Here is a 23,797-nt window from a genome sequence, read left to right as displayed (position 1 = left end):
GGGAAATGTTGGAAAGACAGAGCCTGGATACTTGTTCAGCAGTAGGTAACACAGTGGTGTTTAGGCAACTACTGCTGCACAACACAGCACTAGAAGGATGCTGTGAGGAGAATTAACTCCAGCTCAGCTGAACCCAATACAGACAGTAACAAATAGTAAGAAATACCTAGTTTTGTATTCTTCAGCTAGCCTCAGATACTAGAGGTGTCAACAAAACCCAAGAACCTAGCACACCCACACAACTTCATGAATACACCTGCTGATGAACAACTTCCAAGCACATGTGATAATCAAAATGCATTGTATCTGTGCAGTGAAACCACAGGCACAGGGACTTGCCTTCAAGCCACCCCTATTTACTCATGTGAAACCCAACAAAGGCCAGTGCTGCATTAGCCAAATCGTGCTGCAGCCAAGTTTCATCCAGAAACCATGATTTCCCCACTGTGAGGGTGACAGAGCCCTGGAGCAGGCTGCCCAGGGGGGTTGTGGAGTCTCCCTCTCTGGAGATATTCAAAACCCACCTGGATGCATTCCTGTGTGACCTGGTACAGGTGACCCTGCTCTGGCAGGGGGGGGTTGGACTAGATGATCTTTCAAGGTCCCTTCCAAACCCTTACATTTTGTGATTCTATGAAGTGCTGCAATCCCCACTTCAACTCTGTTTTCCTGCCTTGCATATTTGAAAGGAATAGAGTAACAGATCCACAGAGAGGACTTCAGCAGGACTACTGGGGAAGTAGCTGATTTCCTCAATCAATTGTCCCCTACCCACCAAGGGCTACTGAACAACTTTGTCTGATGCTGCTGTGAGAATTCTGGCTTCAGCTGGGTGAGTCCTAGCTTCTCTCCCCTCTCATCCTCCTTCTCCACCAGGTTCAATCCTGCTAAATGTTTTTGATAGCAAGTCTGAACCTTAAGACAGGTCCCTGAAATAAAGAACCAACTAATTCCACAAGTATAAACTCCTATAGGAGGGGGGGTAATTTTTTATTGAACTCTGAGGTGATCAATTGCAAAGCACAGCAGTAAAATTCAGAACTGGAACATTCAGTAACAGCCTGAAATGTGTCATTGATTTGTTTTACTCTCATAAGGGTTTGACATGCAGATTTTGCAGGACACAAAGCTTTAACATTTCCCTTTAATCAGTGTGATTGCCCATTCCCTCCCCAACACACGTGCTAAATTGCAGTGACTTCACAGAAGTAAGGCACTACAATGTCCTTCCAGAGTAGTCAGATTATCATGGCAGATGCTTCTCTCTGAGATCTGAAGTTCAAGATAGGCCACAGCAGAAAATGCAACTGGTGACTGAAGATGCAGTGATGCACAAATATCACCACTGTTACCAAAACAGCCATTGCATTCTAGGAGACCCACTGGCAGACTTGAGAGTAAGCCTTCAGTGCACACAGCACAGCTGACAGTCCTCTTCCTCCTCTCACCTATGGCAACTGCTCTTATTCCGGGAAATGTCCTCAAAGCTCCCCTGTTCAAGCCAGAAGACAGATTTGACCTGCAGTTTCTAACAGTCAGGATGTTGTTGTGGCTGGGGACAAGGCACTGGGTGAAGCTCTCTGCGTTCATAACCTCGGGATGGGAGTCGCAGCCACGGCGATGCTTTCAATGGCGCACTCGTCGGCGCCGCGGCGGATTCGGAAGTAGCCCCCTTCTCCCCAGGAGCTGCCCCAGCTGTTCTTCACGATCCAGAACTGCTCACCGCTTGCCGGCTCTCTGCCGTAGCCCACCAGCAAGACGGCATGATTGGTCAACTCAAAAGGATTGAATGCATCCTGCAGTCCAGTGTGATGGTAAATCCCCTCTTTATAGAGCATGAAATCGTCATAGACCTCAAAGGCAACAGCCATCGGCCCATGAAGAACCAGCTCCAGTTTCATCAGAGCCTCGTTGCAGCCTCCGTAGAAGCCCCCAACATAGTGGTACTCAGAAGTGTAGTAGTGGTAACAGCTGCGCTTGAAAGTGCAGGGGGAATCTTGGCCTGTGTAAGGGAAGCAGTCTTCCTCCACCACACCAAAGTCTTGAACATACTTCCCAGCAGTCAGGTATGGGAAGCCACCATCACAACCTAAACAAAAACAGACCTGCTTATTCCCTTGGAGAGTTTGTGACAGCTCTAGGCTATGCCTTTATAAGTTAGCTGCAGATATTTCAGCAGAAGAGTGAAGAAGTACAAACAATTCACAGTTGGGTGTAAGAAAGGAAAACAAGAGATAAATAGCTGTGATATTGCAAATACCGTGTACTTGTCCCTATTCATTGCATTCCATTGTACAGTGCAGTTATTGCTTGTCAATACAGCTTCCATTTGCTGTCCTGACTGAGCCAGCTGAGCTTTTGCTAATGTGGTGGCAAATTCCTAAACCATTACTAGAGTTATTTGAGGTGGGAGACTCTCCTACTCAAATCTTATGGAGTACTTTCAGATACATATTGAACACTAACTGCAGTGATCCCAGATAATCTTAATATTCCAGTGAGCTACAGCTAGCCTCCTGAACCACACAAGACAAACCCCACATCAATGGGAGCTACACTGGCAACACTAATGCACTGATCACATTATCATCCAATTGCTCCTGACACTTCACATTAGGAAAAGCAGTTAGCTGCATGCAGCTTAAAAACCCCATCCTAACAGGGGTATTGTTCTCTGGAAAGCTTTAGGCATTGCTTTTGCTCATCCCTCCCTGAATATGCTTTTGGGAGAATATTTGGTTCCATTTCTATGCATGCATTGCAATTTAGCTCTGTTTTCTCTCCCAGGTAGATCTACCTAAAACCCAGTGACATCCTCAGCATGAAGCCACACACTCTTAGCTCAGTCCCAACCCTATGGTGAGGCAGGCTGACAACTTTAGAATATATTCTGCAATCTTTCATGAAAAGAGAACTACTATGAAGTATAGCCTGCCAGGTAGCTGTTGCCATGAAGTGAAGTGTGGGTGATGAGGAAGGAATGGAAGGTTTTGAATGTGGAGTCCCCTGAAGGGAGGTTGTAGCCAGGTGGAGGCTGGTCTCTTCTCCCAGGTAACCAGCACCAGAACAAGAGGACACAGTCTCAAGCTGTGCCAGGGGAAATTTAGGCTGGATGTTAGGAAGAAGTTCTTCACAGAAAGAGATTGGCCATGAGAATGTGCTGCCCAGGGAGGTGGTGGAGTCACCATCCCTGGAGGTGTTTAGGAAGAGACTGGATGAGGCACTTGGTGCCATGGTTTAGTTTATTAGATGGTGTTGGATGATAGGCTGGACTCAATGATCTCAAAGGTCTCTTCCAACCTGGTTTATTCTATTCTTATTACTGAAAGTTGTCTCTGTGTATACCAGTGTACTTACCCTGAGAATACTGGCTGCAAGACACAACCTGCTGGGGACTGAAGATAGGTTTTTGAGTGTTGTTTGTGAGGATACGTATTCTCGCTTCCAGCATGCCCATGGAGGCAAATGAGTAACAGCTGCCACAGGAGCCTCAAGAAAAGAGAGCCACAAGAAGCAGTCAGCAGCATAAACAAGGCAGGTCACCTGCATTCAGGAGCAACTATTACTAAAGCCTTATGAAACGAGTCAAAACCTACCTGGCAGTGATTGTAACTTGAACATTCATAGAGCAAGGACATGAAATACACATTCAGCTTTTAAGCAATGCAATTCAAACACAGTTCTAATAACTTCTGAAGGAATACTGAGCTTACTCATAATAAGAAACAGCGTACTGCTCTTTGGTGGCTCTCAGTAGTATCATTTAAAAGCCATGGTGCTCTTTCAGAATTAACCTCCAGGGACCACATCCGCAGGGCTGAGAATGCTCATGACCTACCGCCTCAGATGGTTAACCCTGCATGAAGCACATATGCTGAGGGTCAATAAATGATTTGAAGTGAATGCTGACAATATTGTTCTGGATCATTTCAGCCTATCAATGGATTTAATGTAATTTCCATTAAAAAAAGAAAAATCCACCTCAACTCCCCCTAAAATAACTGACTTTTGAAAGTCTGGTGGTATAAATAGTGCAGGTTTGAGAGGATGGATTCATCCCAGCCTCCCTGACTTCCCACAGGCATGTCATTTTTATACTGCCTTTTCAGAAGCACCTTCATTTTCCTTCTGTTTCCTGGCAGAGAGTTAAAACTCCTCACTTTTGCATCAAAATTTAGTATTGGTTCTAGTTTTAGGCTTTCTTTACTCCCTAGGAGCTTCCTGAAACACATTAAAACCCTTTGGAAGTGGAATGACAAGCATTACAGGGAAGGACAATTACTTGAATGAAGTCCTACTTTATCTACTGATTGTCACCAAGGTGCCCAATTTCCTTTTGTTTCCTGACAGTAGGAGAGTAAACTATTGCAGAGCTATGAAAAGGAGGGAGGCTTGAAGAACAAAACAAAGTACTTTCTCCTGAACTGTGTAGGTGTATAAAAGCAAAGCTATTACAAAAGCAAGACTTTGGGAACTGCACCTTCACTCACTCAGAAATATTTCTGAAGGGGCAAAAATCAGCCTGAACATGAACAATGAACAGTCTTTGCCCAGCAGGGCAAACTGAACAGTGGAGAGGTGCCTCCCACTCATGGTACAGTTACAGCACCTGAGATGGGTCATGCTGAACACTCTGCTGCATTTTGTGTGGAAAAAATGTACAAACCATAGCTGACACAAACCACTGCAGTTTGAAGCCTGGTGAGGCGGTTGCTTCATTTCTTTTCTGCTAGTGCAGTGGTTTTTCCTGAGGCCCAGAGCATGACACCCACACTGCATCAGAAGAGAGCTAACACAGCTGCAACAGTAGTTGCTTTTGTGAGACTTCCCATAAAGTCTCTCTCAGGGTCAATTCAAGTTTGAGTCACATCTTATTCCACTTCCTCTGCTGCAAAGGGCTGTTACATTAGGAGCAGTAGGAGGAGACACTGGGCATGTGGTGAAGAATCACTGACCAACCTTATGACCTACTTTGACCTGCAGGGAAACAAAAGGTGCAGAAAAGCCAGCAAGAAATCAGAACAGCCCTAAAACATTAGCAAAAGCTGGAGGCTCTCCTCATCTACCTCCTGTAAAGTTAACAAGCAATGACAGAGCTATCTTCAAAGGCAACACATCTCTTGCCTCAAAGATGCTGTTGCAGATTAGGTGGAGTTGGGTGATGGGTTGGACAGGATGATCTCGAAGGTCTCTTCCAGCCTGGTTTATCCTATTCTACTGCTCCCTAACAACCTGAGAACTCAACCTTTACTTTCCAAACTGTAGGAAACACTAGCAGGGATGCTAACATCCTGGCAGTAAATATTGCCATCCAAGACAACTGCATGAAGCCTGTCATGTCTCAAGAAATCCTACAGAGAATGTACATTTCACTTCTAATTCTTGTCCAATTCAGATGCTGTATTTTTTCCCCCCTCTCTTTGGGTAAAGAGCAGTGACTCCACAAGCATGGGAGAAGTGGGAAGCCATGACCTTGCAAATCATACAATTCTCTCCATGTGTTCTAGGCAACTTGCATCTTATTACTTGCAGCCTTCTGCCCCATCACATTTTCTAATTAATCCTCTAATAGTCTTAATATATAACCAGGGCTTTCTGATACCATCATTCTAATGAAGAATTGATATCCAGTGCCCCTGAAAAGCTCACAAGACTACCAGAAGTAAGATTCAATTTGTAGGTCAGCACGATTCTGCACAAGGTCATCTTCCAGAGGTTTTGTTCTGTGGTGTTTTTGAAAGCCTGAAAGCTAAAACTCTTACTGAATGGAGCAAAGTGCATATTCTACAGACATTTACCATCCTCAGCATGGATTCCCAGACTGCAGGAAAAGCAGAGGCAGCTTTACTATTGCAAGCAACAGGCTAGTTCTTCATTTAGAGAAACCAAAGCAATGCAGTGGAGAAAAGGCAAGTTTGGGACAGTGTTCAACCATCTGGAAGGTAAAAGAGCCCTTGGGATATCCAAAGATCACACTGAAGCACACGCCTCACTTCTGCATGGGACTGTGTAATTTCCTGTGATCATCTTTCAGTGGTACCACACTTCAGCTTGTGAACCAGAACTCCCCCACAAGCCTTCCCATGCTGCTTCTGCTACTGGGAGTCCAAATGTCAAGCCATGAGAGACCAGTGATTTAAGCCATCCTTTCCCCATCCTGCTCATGTTATCTTCCCTTCCCCTCCAAGCTGCAACCAGAAGCGCTGGAGCAGGAAAAGGTCACATAACTGAGTAGAGCACGTAGGGCCTCCAGTATGTAACCATCTATCTCACACCACAGTGCTGTTAACAGCAGTCCCTGTAGCATAGCCACATACCAGAATGACATCCTTTCATGTCTACTTTGAGCCAAATATGTGCCTACCACAGGGGTAAGCAAACAAAGTTGTTTGACAAGTACTTCTATATCTACCAGTGTCCACACTTTCCAGTGACTTGCAGCTAGTAAGCCATACCAGTAACTCAAAGTTACAGGGGTGCCAGGATTTGGAGGCAGTACACACAGTTCTCATGGATTTATTCATTAAAGCTGAGCAATTTGCCATCAGCAGGAATTAGGGAAATAATTAAATGCACATCACTTGTGTCAGCACACAGACAACCACGACTGAGACTGCTAAGACACACCTTGGCAGCTGTCTTTAGGAAGGGCACTGTGCTAACTGGTTTTCACTCCAGCAAGAGAGCCTGCTGTTTGGATGAGCCAGGCCCACCACCTCCTTTGGCACAATGCTGTCAGCCAGGACTTCACCTAGATTCTGCAAATTATTCATGGAAGTACACTAAACAAAACCACCTTGTTTCCAGCACATTACAAAGTCCATCACAGGAGATCTAGGGCATTTCATTTGCATTTCTGATTGGATTTGTTTACCTTGGTTCCGAACAGGGCTGACATAGTTGACACCATTCACGTTCCTCCAGTCCCAAGAGTCTGGCAAGCTTGAAACTTGTTTTAGTAACTCAGGCGTTAGAGGTGCAGGCTTTGGTCTGAAGGGGAGAAAAGGCTTCTGAGTAATACATACTCTTAGGCAAGGAAACAATCATGTAATGCTCACTTGTCAGCTTCTGGCTTCTGCTAGCTGCACTTACTTCATGCTAAGCTATTTGAAAGAGCCTCCATCTAGGACGAGTGGGTGTCAATCTCAAGAGATTAGTTTCAGCAGGATGCACAACCCACTCAAATCCCTCCCTGAGGGAACTATATTATGAACTATCCACAAGCTGGTGAGGTCAAATACTTTTGAACCAATCTGAAGGGATGAGGTAACTCTCAGTGATTGTTACAACGAGGCTCTGCAACAGCTATTTTACACCTTTGCCTTCCTGAGCTGTGCAGACTATTTGACTGCAGAAGGCACCTCGCCCTGGCAGCATGCACTGACAGCAGCTACAGACTGTTGAATAGCAGACACAGACATGGCTAACATCATCTCTTCAGTAACTGCAGCCCCACTTGCCCCAGAGACTTCCTTGGAGCAAGTTTTTGACTATTGAAGTACTGGATGCTACTTGCCCTCATGTACCACTTGCAGCCAAGTGATGTTTGTACATCAGCAAGGCCAAGAGCTTCCTGTATTCAGCTTTCATATAACCCGATACATGCACTACAAGTCAGTCATGCCCTCAAGTGCCAGTCACAAACAACAGACGCTGGAGCCTGTTCTGAGAACATGAGAGGGTCAACAGCTCAGGGAGGTGGTAGAGTCACCATCCCTGGAAGTGTTTAAGAAGAGACTGGCTGAGGCACTTGGTGCCATGGTTTAGTTGATTAGATGGTCTTCACCAAGACACTGCAGTCTTGTTAAATGACTGTGCTTGCAGGCACAGCAAGGTATCAAAGCAACACAGAATTCCCTCAAAAAACCATCTCTATTCATGTTTAGTAACAGAACATGGGTTGTCTCTTTTTGATTGCAATTATGAGCAAGCAGAACCAGGAAGACAGTCAAGCAGAAAATCCTGACTGTGGCAAGCAGCTGACAGGTAGACAGGAGGGTGAGATCACAACCACGACAGTACCCAGTTCTTCCCTGCACATATGAATTAAGCAGCAAGTTACTGGACAAGATTAAAGGGTAGGTGACCTTACTTGTCTCAACTGCCTGAGACAACAGATGCTCAGAATTAATCATTCAAATAAAGAAATATGTTGGCACTCCATGAAAATGAGCTGGAAGGCCTTGAAACTTGATTAACCATCTAACTAGAAGCCAAAACACAGCTAGAAATAGCCAGGGCAAATACAAGCAGATTCTTTGCAGCAGTAGGGTTTATGGCAACACAAAAAGCCTTAGTACCTTGGAGTTCTGGAATAGAGACCCCCAGCTCTTCTAGTTAGTTCTTCCAGGGCAAAGTTCTCATAATCTTTGTATCTTGTTGCTCTCCAGGACTTCTGGTGAGCATTGATAGCATTTACAAAGTCCGGGTTGTGCACATAACGTCTGCTTGAAAGTCTGCAAACAGAAGCAAGAAAATACAACAGTAGGCAAAGGACTGAGATTGAAAACTAAATTCAACATTGAAAAGTTGCCAACTCTCAAAGTGTCTTCTGGTAAGTACTGATAAAGAAATATGACTGAACCAAGGCAAGGTTTCTGCAGTTTGAGGCAGAGAAACCAGAGGATATAATCACCAGTTTTGCAATTGAGCTTCACCAGTCTGAAGGAAAAACCATGATGAGATGGGCACACCTTCCTCCAGCCTTCTGCACTCAGGTTCATACCCAGAACCATCACTGGCATGGACTTTGGCCTCCATAACAGACTTGGTCCATATGGTTTTGGATGGAACCTGAAGCACAGTTTTTCAAACACTTCATTCCAGTAAAGTGTCACTCAGCTTCTGCTTACCTTCCCCTGGGCTTCTGGAGAGGTAGTTCATTGATGTGCACATCTGAGGGAGAAGAGGTGATCTTCTGTCCAGTGAAACAAGCCCAATTGTGACCAAGAACATCATGCACCCATCCTGGCAGAGTCTCATTACAGTAGCTGGTTACATTCTGGCCTTCTTTTTTGTACTGTGAAGTAAAGAGGTAATGCTTGTGTCAAGCAGACGTATTTATTAGCACTGCGGTAGTTCCTGCTCCACCAGTAGCTTCTTGCCTGTGTCTCAGAGCACGAGGCCAAGCTGTATTTCAGACCAGTTAGCATACTTTGCTTGTTTTTTTCTAATTTCAAAGCAAAAGGTTAAGCACATGAAAGAAACTGATCTTTATCAAAGTGCTAGAGGAAAGAAAACAGGCTCTGACTCGCACTTGGAGCAGCAAAGCATGCATTGGGAGCAATGTTACCTAACAGCTGCTAATTGGGTGCAGCCACTACTTCCCAGGCAGAACATAAAAGATGAAAGTGAGACAATAAGAAATTATGATCCATTGAGAGCAAATAATTTGAAGTTGGTGTGAGGGGATGTTATTAAAGCCCAAGTCCTAATACTTCCTCATTCAGCCACACGAGTCTCCAGGCTACCACTGGAGTAATAAGTTCTCTCTTTAATAAAATATGCCTTCTTAAAACAGCACTAACAGGCTTCACCCAGGTGCATTAACTTCCTGAATTAGCAATTCTTTGACAGCAGAATGTTCCAGCAAAGAAAGGGGAAAAAAAGGGGGTGGGGTGGGTGTAGTCTGCTTTGTATTAGGCTACATAGGAATCTGAAACCCCCATGCAATTAAAGCTTTTACTTGACTCTTCTAAGCATGCAAATCACTTCAACAGAACCCAAGTTTCCTAGTCCAAGAACACTTGATTAAATCCCACCCCAATGAAGACAGCCATGTACAACAGCAGAGGGATTTTGTAGTTACATTTCAACAAAATGCTTGCTTAGCCTCTTCACTGAAGAGAGTAATGGCTTACAGTGCTGGAAATGCCTCAAGATGGAAAATAAAAGCAATTAAAGAGACTGGGAGGTTTGTGCCTATGACAAGGCTCTGCAAGGAATCTTAGGGAGAACACAGAATTAAGTTTGTCAGAAGGATAAAATTAAAGCTTTGTTTAGAACAATTTGGTTTGGCCCTAGTTCAGAGGTTGCAGGGGAAATCACACCTACACCTCTGCTTGTCTAGCAAGGCAGGCATGCTTGCTGACTGGAGCAGGACAGGGGCACGAGAAGGTTGAGCTGTTACCTTGTTCTGTTCATCCTATCTCACTGTGCAGGAGTTTACAATATGGTAAATTACTCAGGCTTGTGCAATATGGGAAATCATTACACTTGGCCAAACATCAAGGGCAAGGTCCAGAGAAGACTCTGAGAAATACCTTCTCCACAGCAGCACTGCTAGAAATCCAGACACTAGGAAAAGCAAAAAGTTGCTGACTTTACATCAGTTAAAGTCCTGTAAGGGTGCTTTGTTTGACTCTGAGTGTAAATTCAGACCTGTCTTTTCTATCTAAAAGCTGCCACAGAGAAAAACAAGACCAAGCACAACAAGTACAGGCCTGAACCCTTGAGTATTACTCAAAGAATACACCAGCTTCTAGCAACAGTCAGATGCAGATCCTGTCCAGCATGGGGAGTTACATGGAGTGAAGTAGAAGAGATTTGGGACTTACCTTCATGGGGAAAAGGCAACAAGTTATCTTCTAGTTAGCAAATCAAAACAACCTTGCCTTTTTCTTTTCCCCAACCCAGAAATTCCTCTCTCTTCTCTGGAGATTAAATTTATTACTTTAAGATGTGGAAAAATAACCACAAGAGCATTCACACCGTTTAGCAACTTCCTTAGGCTGTTCTTCCATTTGAAGCGTGCCAGCAAAACTAGGAAAGAGGTGAGGGGCCAGCCACTGACAGTGCCTCAAGATAAACAAGAGACAAAAGTCAATTTCAGACAGTCTGTGTTGAAACCTGAAATTAAGCAACTCAAATCCTCTACAGCTACCTTTTAGTAGGCTGGCAGACTGCAAGCTACTACTGAACTAGTTTTAAAAAGGGGATATGAAGATGGAGATTATAGCCCATCAATGACATCTAGGGCAAGGTACTTGAACAATAAGAACCATTTTCAGCCAGGAAATAAAAGTATACTCACAAGGTTCCAATCTGCTCACCCACCCCCACCCCCCCCCCAGCTTTTAACTTAGAGCCATTGATAGAGAGAAGTGATGGAAGACCTTCTAAAAACTCCACTACCTATGCTTAATGTCTACAAAGTAATTAACTCAAGTGGGCTACACATTACAGAAACTAAAATGGGACAGGAAAGTCATTGGTGCCGTGGCAATGACAGCCACTGGTTACTACCAGAAGGCACACAGTTCAATCAGTGTTCCACTGCTTGAAAAACCCACATGCAGCATTTCTTCCTGCTACCAGAAAATGGCTCCAACAGCCTGGAATTAGCAAATCTGACTATACCAGAGGATCTGTGAGGAGTATGCCTGCCCAGCCAACAGTCACACAGGGCCACGAACAACTGCTGACTGAGGTGGATGCAAATTACACCGCCACACTCCACTGCTGCTGCTGGCACAGTACCCGGCACATCTGCAGAACCCAGCACAGAACAGCATCCTTCATGCAGGGCAACAGCCACACAGCTGTGACCACCAGCAACTGTGGGATACCTGCTGCACCCATTTCCTCTGCATACTTAAGAGGATGGGTTTCATTGTTGCATAAGTGACCACTGCAGCCATATCACACATGGTAGTTTCATCGGTGCTCACATCTGCAGCATTCAATAAACTCCATCCAGCAATCTGACCAACCTGAAACAACTCCTGTAGAAAGAAATCCAAGCTACATTCCCAGTTCAAATTCTGAAGTTTGAAAAGGATAAGTTTTAATTCTATTTCAAATTCCTATTTTTCTCAAGTCATCTGACCTCACTTAATGCCAGAATTTACCTAAGTAGCTCTAACAATCCTAAAAGGCTTCATGTACCATTTCTGCACCTTGCCTCTGCTGCCAGTTGGCAGGTGACCCATCCTTGGTCTTCCAGGTGCTCAGAAAAGGCTTGGATGTGGTACTTGGAGCCATGGCTTAGTTGTCAGGAGGTGTTGGGTGACAGGTTGGACTCAATGATCTCCGAGGTCTTTTCCAACCTTCTTGATTCTATGATTCCACCTAAATTTCAAGACTTGCTGTTTGGATACCTGATTCCATGTAAGCTGTTTGGTACGGCACACTTTTAGTGAAGTATTTCCTCTGTTGGCCGTCATGACAATCTAATTGCCTGCTCAATTCTAGTGCTGGAGACCTTATTGAACACAGCATTTAAACAGGGATTCAGCAGTGCTACATTCACAGGCTGCCATCTCATCCTCTCATACATATGTATTTCTCAGTTTAAGCTACATTCAGGCAGTAAGCCAACTGAGGACATCAAGCCTGGTGGAAACTTACCATGCATATGCCCCCAAATGTAAGTGTGCCTTGGCATTTTAATATGGGAAGCACATTCTGAATTAGAAGGGGACTGCAGACCAGCAGACATCCTACTGTACAAAACCACAGAAGGCATTACCAGAACTGCATCTTGCTGTCTGATATAAAATGCAAGCAAATACTGACTGCAGATGCATTTTCTTTCCTCTAGGCAACATTCTGCAATTCAGAGATTTATGCTTTCAGATTTACACTTTAGGAAAGCATCAGTTTCACACTGCTGGTTAAGTCCAACTAAGTTAGGTTACAAATTAACCTTCATTTGTTTTGCAGGATGATTACATAGCATTAGCAAATCAGATTGGTTTGCCCCTGTACACTGCACTGGTTAGGCCACACCTTGAGTACTGTGTCCAGTTCTGGGCCCCTCAGTTTAGGAAAGAAGTTGACTTGCTGGAGCATGTCCAGAGAAGGGCAACAAAGTTGGTGAGCTCAGGGCTTGGAACACAGCCCTGTGAGGAGAGACTGAGGGAGCTGGGGTTGCTTAGCCTGGAGAAGAGGAGACTCAGGGGAGACCTGATTGCTCTCTACAACTACCTGAAGCGAGGTTGTAGACAGGCAGAGGTTGGTCTCTTCTCCCAGGCAACCAGCACCAGAACAAGAGGACACAGTCTCAGGCTGCACCAGGGGAGGTTTAGGCTGGAGGTTATGAGGAAGTTTTACACAGAGAGAGTGATTGCCCATTGGAATGGGCTGCCCGGGGAGGTGGTGGAGTCACCATCGCTGGAGGTGTTCAGGAGGGGACTTGATGGGGTGCTTGGTTGCACGGCTTAGTTGATTAGGTGGTGTTGAAGGATGGGTTGGACACGATGATCTTGAAGATCTCTTCCAACCTGGTTTATTCTATGTTATGAATTTTAAACCATAGCTACTTGTCTAGGCTGCTTCCTTCAGAACATAAGTTGTTGGTTTTAAACAAATTTGGGGATGTTGGGGAAAAGAGGAAAAGCTGTGACAAAGATGTCATACGGTCTGGAAAAGCTCAGTAACGTCAGGAGTGGAACAGTCTCTAATCCAGCTCTTTTTTTTTTGCTGAAGTAGTGCTAATGTGTTAAGACAGAAAAAAAAAAATTGCCAGACTTCTAGTTTTTGCTAGAGAACATCTCACAAGACAGTAGCACCACTCAGCTTCAGTGGGAACACTGGGAAACCTATGAGACTCGTCTTCCTTGGAAGCGGCAGTCTTGACATGAAATAAATGCTACAAAGGTATCAAGCAACTGAAAAAAGTTAGTCTCTACTTTCAGCCTCACTCTAGCTTTTGATGTTACCCTGTTCTTAGTTCTTTTGCTATTACTTGGGCTGAGTGGGAGAGGGGAATCATTAAAGCTTTGTCTTGCTTATCTCTACAGCAACCTTGTATCATCCAGCAGAAGCACAAGCTCAAGCTTCTGCCAAGCCTCTGCCTTCACACCCAAGCTCAGTAGAGGGGTGTTCCAGCAACACAATAAATGGGGAAACAACAGCATTCCCATAAACCAAACAAGTTATTTTGTGCTGCAAACACAGAGTAAGTAGGACTTCTGAAAGGCAGAATGCACTCTACTTGGCTAGCCTTGAGGGACCAGTCTATGCACAACGAAGAAGTTAGCACTGTCAGAGTTTCTACATAAACTGTCAAAGCAAACTGAGGAACAAATGCATTGGTAAGCTCACTCAATCCACTCCTTTGGTGTGGAAAGTAATTTCTCCACAGCCTCCTGGTGAAAGAACAAATAGCTTGTAAAGGCAGTGAAGCCCTACGAAAATTTTAGTGGATGTCTGTTTAGCAAGCCACAGGAGCAACTCACTGAAACATGCATCATTATAACCACCCAGGCTGAGTCTACATCCACACAGCACCAGCAGCTCTACTAAAGGCACCATTTAGACAAGCTCACAGCATTCTTGACAGCAATTAACAGCTTCTTTCTTAAACATTAAGCAAAAATACACTGGTAGTTCAACTAGCACCAGTTGCACTTTTAATGCTTGAATCACCTGAACTGCTCTGTAGGCTTCAATGCTGCTCTTCATTTTGCCTAGCAACTCCATCCTCTCTCCTCAATGGCAGAATGAGAGAAGTGTTACAGCACCATAGTAGGTGAATCAGGATGCTTTAGCCACCCTGTCACCATCCTGCAGTTTCAGCCATATCAGTCAACTTTAGTGAAACATAAAAAGCACTTGAAAGTCATGAGTAGCCTTTAAGCCACAAATATTTTCCTGACAAGCCCAAACCTACAGCCATGGAAGGATGTGTGTGCCAGACTCTGTGTTATGGCTGCTCCACCACCAGCAACTATTCCATGAACCAAAACAAAGTTATCCCACTGAGAAAGCTGCAGAATTGAGACCTGCAGTGCTTAGAGCATCCAGCCCAGTGGGTGGACACAGGAAACAGTGTATTTCTACCCATAAATCCTGCATCCTTATAAATCTGGCAGCAAGTTATTGTCTTTCTCTTTCTTCCCTCTTATCTGGTTAACAGTGGGGCAGTACCAGAGGCCTCTCTAGCCTGAGTAATTTTTTTCCCCCTGCACAATCTTGGCCGGTTCAGGCCTGGCCAGCCTGAAACCAGCCTAGCAATGGGGGAGGGAAGAAAGAGCCCTAGGGATTTGGGTGAACCCCAGGTGGGGAGAAGGGAAGCTCTGGGATTTTTGGTCTGGGGAAAGGAACTTTGCTATGTTTACCACTATGCTTCGTAGTTTTTGCAGCACATTAATCACTTTTCCATGACTATCCAATCCATTTATGTGAGTGCCACTTGTTTCCCCCTTAGGGGGCAATACAGCAATCTGTCCCACTCTAAACTAGGACAACTGTTAGAATAGACTAGACTAGACTAGAATAAACCAGGTTGGAAGAGACCTTCAAGATCATCATGTCCAACCTATCATCCAACAGCACCTAATCAATCACTGTGGAAGGTTATTTCTGACTAAGTCATTTCAACATGTAGTAAACACAGTAGTAAATGTTTCCAAATTAAACACACTAGTTCTGTACCTTCTTGCTGGACTGGGTGATTGGTTGGACTGGATGACCTTTGGAGGTCCCTTCCAACTCAAAGCATCCCAGGATTCTGTGAGGTAGTTTCTTGCCATAAATTCCACAGGCTTTTCTTTTAAATGATTTTCTTCTCTCTCAACAGTGATTGAGGCTAAGCAATGTTCTAAGAGACAGCTTTTATGCTTTCCTCTTGCTGCACTTCCAGGGAGGAAGACCTTTATCAGCTTGCATTCAAACTTACCCTGGTTTACTCCAAGGGCTTCTGGATTATGACCAACACTCAGCAAAACCAGCCTGTGTTTACACTACTTGCAGGTAAAAATGGCAGGAGTATTTTAAACAATAAGCAATCATTCTTTAAAAGCCTCTGAAGCATGAGTTGAGCAGAATCTATTACTTGTCCCCTAAAAGCTTTACAGAAGATGGTAAAGACAGTCCCAAAAGAACCTCAGCTGCATTTGACAGAAGAAATCACATTTTCAGTTTATAGCAGGACTAGATATTCTGTATTTCCAAGCCATATATAATGTTGTATTTACTGGATTAAAAGTAAACAGACACACCTATCTAAATAGGTCACAAGGTCAGACAGCTCATAAACTTCTTCCCCTGAAGTCCCCACTGACAGTTGTGAAATAACAGTTGGAGACAGTATTGCAAGCTGTTGCCTAACAAAGTCAACTAGCTGCCTACAGCAAAAAACCCCACAAAACATTTACTAAGTGCTGAGGTATGTCTTTGTGCTCCTTGGCCATTACACTTGCATCTTGGTAATCTGTTGCTTCCTGTACAGCAGCAAAATTACAGAGAGGTTAACTCAATTGGGCTCTAATCCTCTCTATAATATTTAAGAAAAGAATGCTTTAAGTTAAGCACGTTTTGCTGATGGATTCCTTACTACTGAACAATGAGCTGCTGAAGCAGCTTGCTGTTTCTCAATACCAAAAGCAACTGCAAAGCCAACAATTAGTTCATTTGCCTACAAAGGGCTAAGACACATTAATGACCACGAAATGCAAGCTGTTGTGTACTGCTGCTGCTGCTAAGGTGTGTAATTTGACTGGTTTTGTTTTGAGCAGCAAGTTGAATCAGATGACCTACAGAAGCTCCTTCAGGTCTAAATTATTCTACAAGACAGTTTTACTACACTGCTTAAGAGTTGCAAAAGAAGTTTATTCCTGTAAATCAATGCATTACATTTTGATAAGCATAGAGGAACACACGAGATCAGCACTTGTCAGTCACTGCTCATCTTCCAGGGATCTATTTCACAAGGTATAGATAGCACCAGTAGAGCCTTCAGTGACTCAGCTCTCTTCAAATTAGAATTTATTAGAATAAACTTTATTAGAATAAACCAAACCAGGTTGGAAGAGACCTTCAAGATCATCGTGTCCAACCCATCAACCAATCCAACCCACCCAAACAGCTAACCCATGGCACCAAGCACCCCGTCAAGTCTCCTTCTGAACACCTTCAATGACGGCGACTCCACCACCTCCCCGGGCAACCCGTTCCATAGCGCAATCACTCTTTCTGTATAGAACTTCTTCCTAACATCCAACCTGAACCTCCCCTGGCGCAGCTTGAGACTGTGTCCTCTTGTTCTGGTACTGGGTGGCTGGGAGAAGAGACCATCATCAGCCTGTCTACAACCTCCCTTCAGGTAGTTGTAGAGAGTGATAAGGTCACCCCTAAGTCTCCTCTTCTCCAGGCTAAGCAGCCCCAGCTCCCTCAGCCTCTCCTCATAGGGCTTGTGTTCCAAACCCCTCACCAACTTTGTTGCTCTTCTCTGGACTCGTTCCAGCAAGTCAACATCCTTCCTAAACTGAGGGGCCCAGAACTGGACACAGTACTCGAGGTGTGGCCTAACCAGTGCAGTGTACAGGGGCAGAATGACCTCCCTGCTCCTGCTGGCCACACTGTTCTTGATGCAGGCCAGGATGCCATTGGCCCTCTTGGCTGCCTGGGCACACTGCAGGCTCATGTTAAGCCTACCATCAACCAGCACCCCCAGATCCCTCTCTGCCTGGCTGCTCTCTAGCCACTCTGACCCCAGCCTGTAGCACTGCATGGGGTTGTTGTGGCCAATGTGCAGAACCCGGCATTTGGATGTGTTAAATCTCATGCCGTTGGATTCTGCCCATCTGTCCAGCCTGTCCAGGTCTCTCTGCAGAGCCTCTCTACCCTCCAGCAGATCAACTCTTGCCCCCAGCTTGGTGTCGTCAGCAAATTTACTGATGATGGACTCAATGCCCTCATCTAGATCATCAATAAAGATGTTAAAGAGCACAGGGCCCAGCACTGATCCTTGGGGCACACCACTAGTGACTGGTTGCCAGCTGGATGTGGCACCATTCACCACCACTCTCTGGGCTCGGCCCTCCAGCCAGTTCCTAACCCATCGCAGTGTGCTCCCGTCCAAGCCATGGGCTGACAGCTTGGCCAGCAGTTTGCTATGGGGGACGGTGTCAAAGGCCTTGCTGAGGTCCAGGTAGACTACATCAACAGGCCTCCCCACATCCACCAGGCGGGTCACCTGATCATAGAAGGAGATCAGGTTGGTCAGGCAGGACCTGCCCTTCCTAAATCCATGCTGGCTAGGCCTGATCCCTTGGCCATCCTGTAAGTGTTGTGTTATTGAACTCAGGATGACCTGTTCCATGATCTTGCCTGGCACTGAGGTCAGGCTGACAGGCCTGTAATTCCCTGGCTCATCCAACCGGCCCTTCTTATGGATGGGCACCACGTTGGCCAGCTTCCAGTCCTCTGGGACCTCGCCAGTGAGCCAGGACTGCTGGAAAATTATGGAGAGTGGCTTGGCCAGCTCATCTGCCAGCTCTCTCAGCACCCTAGGATGAATCCCATCTGGTCCCATGGACTTGTGGGGATCCAAGCTGCTAAGGAGAGTTCCAACTACCGCCTCATGGAACATAGGGAAACTGTGCAGCTCCCTGGCTCCTTCTGCTAGCTCTGCAGACCAGCTGTCAGGAAGACGTTCTGCCCTTCTAGTAAAAATTGAGGCAAAGAAGGTGTTAAGTATCTCTGCCTTTTCCTTATCCTTGGTTACAATGTTCCCCTCCGTATCCACCAAGGAGTGGAGGTTTTCCTTCCCCTTCCTCTTACTATTAATGTATTTATAGAAGGACTTTTTGTTGTCCTTCACAGTAGAGGCCAGTTTAAGTTCCAAGTGTGCTTTTGCCTCCCTAATTCTCTTCCTACAAGACCTAGCAACATCCTTAAACATTCTGTGGGTTGCCTCCCCTCGCTTCCAAAGGTGATACACCCTCTTTTTTTCCCTCAGTTCCATTAAAAGTTCATGAACCATCCAGGCTGGCCGTCTGCCCCGGCGGCTCATCTTCTGGCACATTGGCACAGCCTGTCCCTGAGCCTTCAACAATTCTTCATTGAAGTAGGTCCAGCTCTCCTGGACCCCTTTGTTTTTAAGGACTTTATCCCAAGGAACCCTCTGAATTAGTTCCTTGAGTAACCCAAAGTCTGCCCTCCGGAAGTCCAGAGTGGAGGTCTTCTTGCCGCCCCTCTTGGCTTGACCAAAAACTGAGAATTCAATTATCTCGTGGTCACTGGACCCCAAACACCCTCCGACCACCACATCACCCACCAGTCCTTCCCTGTTGGTGAAGAGGAGGTCAAGCATAGCCTTGCCCCTGGTAGGCTCTCGCAGCACCTGGGATAAGAAGCTGTCCTCCATGCATTCTAAAAACCTTCTAGACTGTCTCCTCTCTGCCGTGTTGAGTTCCCAGCAGATGTCAGGCAGGTTGAAGTCACCCATGAGAACAAGGTCCGGAGATCTTGAGACAGCCCTAAGCTGCCTATAGAATGCTTCGTCAACATCTTCCTCCTGGTTGGGTGGTCTATAACAGACTCCAACCAGGGTGTCTGCCCTGCTGGTCTTCCCTCTAATTCTTATCCACAAGCATTCAACCCGATCATCCCTAATCTCCATCTCAATGGCATCTAGTGTCTTTCTGATGTACAGGGCCACCCCTCCACCCCTTCTTCCTCGTCTGTCTCTCCTGAAGAGCTTGTAACCGTCAATTGCAGCGCCTAACAACTCCATTTACATTCAGTAACTGTTTCTATGATCAAATTCCTCCCATTCAAGAATTAGTTTGGTAATTACAGCTGCTTACTATACTGGCTTTTACATCAGCCCCATATTCAGCCTAAGGATTTCCAGTCCAATAGCTCAACTATACTCTCCTCAGACAAATCCATCGAGGCCATCAATGACTGCTGAATTCCACCTGCCCATGACACCCCAAGCCAGAGTTCATGCACAGTACTAGAACAGACTGCTCTGCTGTCCTCAGGGAGGCAGCAATTCCTGCAACTTTTGAGGCAGGCCCTCCCACTGTAGGGAAGTTTGCAGTAGTGTTTACATCTGAGAAGTTTCAGAGTTAGTCTTTGGGGTCTGTAGTTTTTGCTGTTTCACTTGTCAGACCTATGACAAGTGAACATCATGGCAATTTAGTGTGACTATCTTACACTAATGAGAGAATGTCAGCTATTTCTCTCACACTTTTCCTCAAGTGTAAGACCTTGTCCTATGCAGAAACATTATCCTCCTCATTTATAGTTATGAATGCCCTAATTTTGGCAGATAGTTAATTTTATTTATAGTAACTAATGTAATTCAGTATTTTGGAGAAGTGTAGATAAAGTGTTGATAGCACAGGGATGTTTTAGTTATTGCTATGCACTACTAACATAGCATGAAGGCCTTTTCTGCTTCTCAGACAGCCCTGCCAGAAAGTAAGCTTGGGGGATGCAGGAGAAACTGGGAGAGAACATGGCTGGGACATCTAACCCTAACTGACAACAGGCATATTCCACACCATACCATGTCACGCTCAACAACAAAAGCTGTCGAAAGAAGGAGAAAAGAAGGACATTCAGAATTACAGCATCTGCCTTCCTGAGTAACAGCTCTGCATGAAGTTCTGCTTTCCTGCTAAACACCTGCCTGCTGGTGGTTAAGTGATGAATGCATTTCTTCTTTTGCTTTGCTTGCATATGCAGCTTTTGCTTTGCCTACTAACACTACCTCAGCCCTTGAGTTTTCACATTTTAACTCTTCTGATTCTCATGGGTGGCTGTGCAGTGCTCAGCTGCCTACTGGAGTTAATCCACAACAAAGGTTACATAAACAACTTCTCCATAAGTGTACAAGGCTCTTCTCCCTAAGTGAATTCCAACTGCAGGGAAGAAGCTGCAGTTAAATGGAGCCTGCTACATCATTTCTACTCCATAAACATTACAATTCTCCTGGAAGAGAGGATCACTCACTTCTGTGAACATCTGCAAACACTACCTTGCAAACAGTTACTGTGAAATAAACCAGAAAGACAATTTAAAGCAAAAAGTCATTTCCTTGCCTTCCTTACTACTGGCCAAGGTTCTCATGTTTTATGCTTGGACAAGGACTGGCTGTTTACTATTAGCTCATCTGAAGCCAGATTTGAGATCATGCTTCCTGAGACTAGCAAGGAACATGGGTCACTGCTGCTGCTTAGGGCTGCACTTGCTGAGCAGCCCTGGTGCACAAAATATCCGTCTCCCATGCAGCAAAGTCGCCTGCAGAGACTGCTTCAAGCCACCCTCCAGATTCATAAGGGCCTCTCATCAGTACAGGAGCAAAGCACTTAGTAAGCAAGTGGATTTTCTCCTGCCTACCCCCTGCCTGCCAGCACTGCTTTCAGCTTTATCTGAAGTCATTAACAAGGAGTGGAGATAACAGTAAAGAACAATTATAGGCAGCAGAAACGTTTTTTAGGTATTACAGAAGCATGCTGAAATAAAATTCAAGGATCAAATAAATCCTCCACCAAGGCCTTTCTAAAGTTTGGGAATATCTTTAAGGAAAGACAAAAGGAATGATGTTTGCTATTCCACTTGGGTCCACGGTGTCAGAAAGAAAATGAAAGGAAAAAGAATTAAAGATTTCCAAGCTACAGAAGACTGAGCTTCATGAAGGCCTTTGCTTGCTTTAAGCATGCCCAGAAGAGATAGCACCAGCACCCTTAACAGATTTCTCAGACAATGCCCAGTGTGGAATACAAATAAATCTTCTCTTCTCCTGCTCCCTGCCCAGCCAGTGATAAGATTCCTTACAGTAAAAAAAGGTGCCACATGTGGTAACTCAAGCAAACATTAGAGACAAAGACAAGAAAACATTTCAACTACCCCACCTTGGGTACTTGGGGACTAAAGAGAAGCCTAACTACAGGCCACTTTAGCACCAGTCAGCAACACAAAACACACCAAGTTAACTCACCTTAAAAAATGCAAACCACTTGTAGCCATTTATCACGATTTCAAAGCCTTGGTTGTAAATCAAAGTGAAGAAACCATAGTTGCCCAGATTGTCCTGAGCTACATCTAACTTCTGAAGATTCACAAGCACCTTTCTTTCCACGGGGCCTGCAGTACAAACATTAATGCATGATTATTGCATGGAAAATAGTTTAAAAAAAAGTACAGGGAACATAGTAACATTTGTTCTAAAATACACTTGTTGAATAGTCTTCTGCAAAAAGGCATCAAGCAAGCACTTCAGGGACTTCAGTTACCTCTCAGTGCATCTACATGCTCATTTTTTTCTTCCATTGCTACAGCATTTGCACATTCAATTAGCAGCAGCACTGAATGTCTGTGAAATTGAGGAGTTTCTGGGAAACATCAGCTTATCTGAGCATGACATGCTGTACAGGTACTCAGCACTCCGATGCGGTCACTCGGGCAGCGTCTGCAAATACAGACCTTCCCATACAGCGCTGAAAACGAGCTCTCTGCTACCCCACGTCTCTCCACACCATGGCTCTGACTCTACCATTCACCTAACCACCGCTTTTACCGCCTCACACAACTGTCAGATAACAAATCCCTACTGCTATCGTGCCCTCAAGGGAAGTGCTACTTCTGCTTCTCCCGATGCTATCAGACTCTCTGCATAGTCATCTCCCACATGCTGGGAGTCACCCTGAAGGGGAATCACACTCTCCTGATAGAAACAGGCACGGTCAGGAGAGGCTGAGCCGAGGGAAGAGGTGGCTGTGGGCTATGAGGAGTGAACTGGCATCACCCGAGGGTGCCAGTGAAGAGGCCGAGTCGAGCCCAAAGCAGAACACAGCCAAAAAGAATGGGAAAAAACCAAACACCCAACACCAAAACAAAACACTGCCAGCAGACTAACGGGGGTGTTTCATGCTGCTTAATTCAAATCAACCTTCTTCTGTCGGAAGCCCTGCAGGGAGCCCCGCACGAAAGCCATCAGCAGGGCAGGCCACCGGCCAGGGACGGGGCCCGCTCCCACCGAGCCGGGCAGGAGCCGGGCAGGAGCCGGGCAGCCCCCGGGCAGCCGCCTCCCCGCCGCCCTCTCGCTCCTAGGGCCTGGCGGCACAGAGCAGCCGCCACCCCGCCTCTGCTCCGCCTCTCCCTCGTGACAGATCCCCTCCCAGAGCGAGGCCCGGCCGACCCCCGGGGACCCCGAGGGAGGGGAAGGGGGCCAGGCGGCCGCGGTCTCACCCGCCAGGGAGCAGTTGCCGTGGCGGCCGCCGCTCCGCCAGACGCGGAGCTCCCAGGCTCCCAGCAGATCGTTGAAGGAGCAGTTGGCCGGCGTGTCCGCCCGCACCGCCGCGGGCAGCGCCGCCAGCAGCACGAGGGACGCGGCCCGCAGCGCCCGCCCGGCCATGACAGCGCTCCCGCCGCCTGCCGCCGCCGCCGCTGAAATGGGCCCGCGCCCCGCCGCCTCTCCGCCCCCGGGCCCGCCCCGGGACGGCCGCGCAGCGCCGGGTGGGGCCTCCGCGCCTGTCCCCTGCCGGGGAGCCCGGGCTGGGCTGCGAGGCGGGGGGGGTGGTACGGGAAGGCCGAGGTGTGCCCACGCCTCTGTGTGTGTGCCCACGCATGTGTGTGTGTGTGCGCCCACGCCTCTGTGTGTGTGTGCCCACGTCTCTGTGTGTGCCCCCACGTATCTGTGTGTGTGCCCCCACGTATCTGTGTGTGTGTGCCCCCGTATCCGCGTGTGCGCCCCAGCTCCCGCAGAGATGGGGTGTGCCACCTGCTGTGGATGGCAGTGTCCCTCCTGAGAGCTGTGACAAGGCGAGGGGCTCTCACCCAACTCGTTAGGACGTCTTCCTCCCCCCAAAACGGCCACTTCCCCCACAGCCATCATTCCCAAAAGTCGACCTCTCTTGCAAAAGGCACCTGTTATCCCAAAGAATGTCTTTCTCATCAAAAGGCATCTTCCCCCCTAGAAGATGTCTGTCCACAAAAGGAGTCGTCTTCTCCTATGAGCATCCTCTTCTTCCTAGAGAGTCACCTTCCCCACAGTGTCCTCCAAAGGAGAACCCTCCTCACCAAAAGGCATCCCTCACTCCGGCAAATCCCCTTCAGT

The 23,797-nt window shown here is 46.3% G+C and overlaps 1 protein-coding gene across 1 annotated transcript; it reads right to left on the bottom strand.

Annotated features, from left to right (window-relative positions):
• Positions 1-954: 954 nt before the first annotated feature.
• Positions 955-23,125, bottom strand: CTSC (cathepsin C). The gene is made up of 7 exons (XM_068145803.1): positions 22,930-23,125; positions 21,680-21,825; positions 8,853-9,019; positions 8,301-8,456; positions 6,875-6,990; positions 3,358-3,489; positions 955-2,089 (listed from the first exon to the last, which is right to left on the bottom strand). The coding sequence occupies exons 1-7, from the start codon at positions 23,093-23,095 to the stop codon at positions 1,587-1,589; spliced, it is 1,386 nt and encodes a 461-aa protein (XP_068001904.1). The 5' UTR covers positions 23,096-23,125; the 3' UTR covers positions 955-1,586.
• Between the last annotated feature and the right edge of the window lie 672 nt (positions 23,126-23,797).

Source organism: Melanerpes formicivorus, unplaced genomic scaffold, assembly GCF_026170545.1.
Source record: "Melanerpes formicivorus ecotype bairdi unplaced genomic scaffold, bMelFor1.0.p_v2 SCAF_1, whole genome shotgun sequence".
In the NCBI taxonomy this organism is placed as follows: Eukaryota; Metazoa; Chordata; class Aves; order Piciformes; family Picidae; genus Melanerpes; species Melanerpes formicivorus.
This window is presented reverse-complemented; position numbering and strand designations above follow the sequence as displayed.

Bases quoted from the DNA above. Each gene is read 5' to 3' on its own strand.
- CTSC (XM_068145803.1), bottom strand. From the start codon at position 23,095: ATGGCCGGGCGGGCGCTGCGGGCCGCGTCCCTCGTGCTGCTGGCGGCG. The intron at 8,457-8,852 runs GTAAGCAGAAGC...TTCTGTTTGCAG, and splicing joins CTCCAGAAGCCCAGGGGAAG to ACTTTCAAGCAGACGTTATG. The intron at 2,090-3,357 runs GTAAGTACACTG...GTTTTTGTTTAG, and splicing joins TTGCAGCCAGTATTCTCAGG to GTTGTGATGGTGGCTTCCCA.